We start from the raw sequence: 5,146 nt of genomic DNA, 5'->3' as shown, positions 1-5,146 counted from the left end.
CACAGATGGTGAGCCTATTGTGAGGTCTGCCTGGTAGGGACTGACAAAACATCAAGGGTTCCAGAGGAAGTGGGTGTAGGAAAAAAGGACCAGGCACCCTTCCCCCATCCCAGGTTAGCCCCAGGAAGCCCAGTGCCCCATACGCATATCTGCTTTGTGAGATGAAGGTGGGGACAACATGTATCTTGCCAGTCTTCTCGGTCCCTTTATTTCTTTTCTTTTTTTATTCATTGGCTGCATTGGGTCTTCACTGCTGTGCGCAGGCTTTCTGTAGCTGTGGAGAGCAAGGGCTACTTTCCGTTGCAGTGCTCAGGCTTCTTATTGTGGTGGCTTCTTTTGTTGCGGAGCTTGGGCTCTAGGCACACAGGCTTCATTACTTGCGGCGTGTGGGCTCAGTAGTTGTAGCTTATGGGTTTAGTTGCTCCGCAGCATGTGGGATCTTCCCAGACCAGGGCTCGAACCCACGTGCCCTGCACTGGCAGATGTAGTCTTAACCGCTGCACCACCAGGGAAGCCCTGTCCCTCTATTTGTATTTCCTCACCCAACTAAGGTATGGAAGTAGCAGAATGTGATGGCTGGCACCATGGAAAGTTGATGACAAACCAGAAGAAAAATGTAAGGTGGCTTTTATTACCCCCATTTTACAGGCTAAAACACTAAATTATGTGCCCAAGGTAACACAGCAAACTGTTGGAGAGGCAGCTGATGAACCTGTTTTCCAATGAGGAGTCTCTGGCTCTATCAGCCTCTAGTTTTAACCCTCGCCTAATGTTCAGACTCTTAAAGCCCCCACCAAAGTGCCCAGGACATTAATAACAGGTGGAGGAGCTGGGGTTTCCGGTTTGAGGGAAGAGTACCAGGGCCACAAGATTAGAGACCCTTCCTTCCCGTGGCAGTAAGGGATCCTGGCCGGGCGTGCAGGGTGTTCCTACAGCAGCCAGGCGTTTGACCTAAAGGGATTCATCCCACGTGGACCTGTTCTAGGCCCTTTAATGGTCGGCGTTTTCCAAAGACGGCCAATCCGCTACAGATTCGTTAGTTAATGACAGCCTCTCCTGCCAATCGTCCATCAGAAGCAGGATCCCGCCGCTCAATAGTGGTACTCTGGTGGGTAGGCCTAGCAGTTGCGCAGTGACGGAGCGCTCCGGAGTGCCCGATTGGCTGGATCAAACCCAAGCGAGCCGCTGATTGGTCAGCGCTGCCGGAGGGTTACAATTCAAACGCGGGCGGGCGGGCTCGCAGTCCCGCAGTTGCAGCTGCAGTCTCCGTGTACTCTGAGTTCCTGTCTCTCTCTCGGCGCTGCCCGGATGGCTTCCCAGAACCGCGACCCAGCTGCCGCCAGCGTCGCCGCCTCCCGTAAAGGAGCCGAGCCCAGCGGGGGGGCCGCCCGGGGCCCCGTGGGCAAGAGGTGAGTGGTGCGGAGGTAACACTCACCGGGCCTGGCCTGGGCGTTTGGGGCCGAGAGCGAAGACTTCCGGAAGACCCCCACCTCCTCCTGGGACGGGTGAGATATGGGAGGTAGAGGGACACGCCAGGAGCTCGCCTGCTTTTAGAGACCCTCCGAAGAGGGGCGGAAGGGGTATGCTGCCAGGATCCTCTGTCGGTGAGCCAAGATGAAGATGCCCCAGGGAGGGACCCTCGGTGTCTTGGCTGGAGGGCGGCAGGGGAGGAGGAAGGAAGTAGGGGAGAAATGGAGATACGGCACAGAGAGACGCGAGAGAAGCAGACAGGGTTAAGAATAAGCCAGAGCCCCCTGCGGGAGCCTGGAATTAGGGAGGGTGAGGACTCACCACGACCGTCCTGTGGAACTGGGAGTGACTGCCCCCAACTAAGTCCGATTTCAGGGTAGAGGGAGGCCTCCGTGACAGCTGCTCCAGAGAGACTGGGGCGGGAGGAGATGCACCACCTGGAGCCCTGGCCCATCTAGACTCCCAAGTGACCCCGAGTGCTCTTTTTGCAGGCTACAGCAGGAGCTGATGACCCTCATGGTGAGTGACTGATGCCCAGAGCCCCAACCAGTTGGTCCACCCTCCCACCTCCCAGTCACTTATCGGTAGCCTTCTTTCCTACATCAGGCTCTTTGATAGGCATGGTGGTAAAAAGATGAGTCCAGCTTGCTCTCTTCTGGGAAGAAACTAATCCATCCCACCTACACACCTTTTCTCCAGACAGTCTCTACTCCCAGTCCCATCCCCCTACAATGAGGTTATCCCTAAAATACAGCTCTCCTACAAGGCCCTCCCCCTGTCCTGCCTGGTCCTACTTCCCTGCTCTAAGGTTTATCCACACGCAACTCTCCATCCTTCTTAATGTTTCTAATCCTCTCGTACCTTGGAATGCCTCCTTCCTGGGTGATCTTTTCTACATTAACCCTGGATGTTCAAGTCAAATCCTTCAATGGCCGTATTGTTTATCTTCCTAGTCTGTGAATAGTCTCTGGGCTTCGTATATAACCCGCACTCAGTACACTCAGTAGCACGTTGAATTGAATTCCCAGCAGCCAGCATCATGGTTACAGAGCTGCCTTCTGTTTCCCTGCACAACCCCTCCCTTCTTAGCCTGGTGATGAACCTCCATAATCCCCATACTCCTCTGAGAGCCACATTCAGCCCCGAGGATCTAGACATTTCCTCAGGAAAGCCTATCAATTTGACCTGGTTTCTTTATTTTGGATCAAAATGTGATGAGATTAAGGGGAAAGAGTACACCCACTGGCCCCCCCCCCCCCCACAAGCATACTCTTCAACCCAGCATGTGTTGTGTTTCCTCCCCAGATGTCTGGCGATAAAGGAATCTCTGCCTTCCCTGAATCAGACAACCTTTTCAAATGGGTGGGGACCATCCACGGAGCAGCTGGCACAGTAAGTGTAGGGTTGGGGTAGGTGAGTGTGACTTAGCTGAGTCCAGGGAGAGGTGGGAGGTGTCTGAGTGACAGGTCTGCTTCAAGTCTTTTGTCTGGCAGGACACTCCCCTGTGTCTGCTCTGGTGCCCTGAGCCTGTGGCCCTGGTCTCCCTCTGTATAGTAAGAGGCTGTGTTTAAGGCAGGGCTCTCCATCTTAGATGCTGACAGGAGACCAGACAGCAAGGAAAAGAATGAAGGACAATTGAGGACTTAGGCCAATGGGCCTTAGACCAGAGGATCACTGATGACCCCACCAGATGTGAGAGAAAGCACCAGACTAGTTTAATGCTTTGTCAAAACTCAGGGATCCTGGCAAGTCCCTTATGTGGGGCTTGGGCTGGAAACTGAGGCTCAGGGTGGGAGGGTTACTCCCCGAATCTCTTTCTCCAGGTATACGAAGACCTGAGGTATAAGCTGTCCCTGGAGTTCCCCAGCGGCTACCCTTACAACGCGCCCACGGTGAAGTTCCTCACGCCCTGCTACCATCCCAACGTGGACACCCAGGGTAACATCTGCCTGGACATCCTGAAAGACAAGTGGTCCGCCCTGTACGATGTCAGGACCATCCTGCTCTCCATCCAGAGCCTGCTCGGAGGTGACTGCCAAGACCAGCCCCTCCCCTGAAACCTGGGACAGTTCAGGACTCCTCCCAGGCAACCTCTTTACCCCCACCTGACCATTCTCTTTCTCTCCACCTGCAGAACCTAACATCGATAGCCCTTTGAACACACATGCCGCTGAGCTCTGGAAAAACCCCACAGGTGAGTCCTTTGTCCTTCTCAGGGTACCAGGCCATCCCTCCCCAACCTTCAAAGGCTCCTTCAAACAACCAAAGGATTCCAGTGACCTGGGAATATGTCCTGATGACTGGGAAGGGCAGGGGCGGGTGGGAGGGTGGTAAACCAGTTCCACCTCTGCCTTGGTGTTTCTGGTTTGCCTGTTTGCTATAAAATCAGGAAAAATCAACCCTTTTCACATTAGTATAGGTTGTGGAGGCTTTTTAAGTAGAAGGCAAAACTTTGTGCAAATGACTTGCTCATTAAGGGCCCCTAGTCCCTTCCCCAGCTTCCCTGGAAGCAGAGCCAGTCCAGGAAACCTGACTGGGTAGACAGCAGAGGGTCAATCTGTTGTGCTGGGAAACCCCTCCCCAACTCCCTAAACTCCTCCCACATGTGTATCCTTGCCACTGCCCTCTTCCCACCTTAATCCCTGTCCCCATCACTCACTGAGACCTGCCTGTTCTCTTCCAGCCTTTAAGAAATACCTGCAAGAAACGTACTCAAAGCAGGTCTCCAGCCAAGAGCCCTGACCCAGGATGTCCAGCTCTCCTTGTGCTGTCTTTTTATTTTTTTTTCTTTAGATGGTCTGTCCTTTCCTCGATTTCTGTACAGGACCCTGTGTCTTATCTGTGGTGTCATTTTTGTTTTGTTTCTGTTTTTTAAATTAAGTGTCTGGTTAAGCCCTTGTGATGAATATATTAAATAAATACATTTGGGGTTTTTTTTAACAAGTTGCTGTCTTATAGTTACCCTGGGCTTGGAAGTGCTCAGGATGGGCAGAGTCAGGTTTAGGATCAGGGTTCTTGCCCTGCTCCTCTACCTGGGGAGTAGAAGCAGCTGATAGGCTGTAGGGCTGAGCAGTGGGGTGACAGGATTTGTTTCCCAACCTTAGTTATTTTATGACTCTCCATCTGTTTCCTCATCTATAAAATGGGTGTCACAAAATGGCAGTTTCTGGGAGTTCCCTGGTGGTCTAGTGGTTAGGATTCAGCATTTTCAATGCAGTGGCCCAGGTTCAATCCCTGGCTGGGGAACTGAGATCCCACAAGCCACAGAACACAGCCAAAAATAAATAAAAATAATTAAAAAACAAATGCCTGTTTCTACGGAGTGGTGACACACACTAGCAATGTTAGCAAACATAGGAGTTGTCCCAGCTGTGTTGCAGGTGAGGCTGAACCAGACCTTAGACTGAAATATCTAGAGCTGTAGAAAGTATGGGGGGTGGGGTATAGAAAGGGGTTAGGAGGGGAGAATCAGCCACCTACTTTCTGACTGTAGGTGTCTTCACCCTAAAAAAGGAGCAAGAGGACATTCAGGTGACCCTACAGCAGGCCCCAGGTCTGCAGAGACAGCCAGGGGAAGCTTTCTGGACTGAGGTTGCAACTCACCCTTTGCACCGGGTCTCCTATAGACGGCTCCGTGCTCCACAGGGGCACATTCACCTCCTGCTCCATCCACCAG

At 52.7% G+C, this 5,146-nt stretch overlaps 1 protein-coding gene across 1 annotated transcript; it reads left to right on the top strand.

Annotated features, from left to right (window-relative positions):
• Positions 1 to 145: 145 nt before the first annotated feature.
• UBE2C (ubiquitin conjugating enzyme E2 C) lies at positions 146 to 4,409 on the top strand. The gene is made up of 6 exons (XM_057702578.1): positions 146 to 1,409; positions 1,962 to 1,989; positions 2,776 to 2,862; positions 3,294 to 3,498; positions 3,605 to 3,664; positions 4,154 to 4,409. Exons 1-6 carry the CDS (start codon positions 1,309 to 1,311, stop codon positions 4,210 to 4,212), a joined length of 540 nt encoding a protein of 179 aa, XP_057558561.1. The 5' UTR covers positions 146 to 1,308; the 3' UTR covers positions 4,213 to 4,409.
• The last annotated feature ends 737 nt before the right edge of the window (positions 4,410 to 5,146 follow it).

The sequence above is a fragment of the Hippopotamus amphibius genome, chromosome 12 (assembly GCF_030028045.1).
Source record: "Hippopotamus amphibius kiboko isolate mHipAmp2 chromosome 12, mHipAmp2.hap2, whole genome shotgun sequence".
NCBI classification, from domain to species: domain Eukaryota; kingdom Metazoa; phylum Chordata; class Mammalia; order Artiodactyla; family Hippopotamidae; genus Hippopotamus; species Hippopotamus amphibius.
Note: the sequence above shows the minus strand (reverse complement) of the source record. Positions and strands in the feature narration are given on the sequence as shown.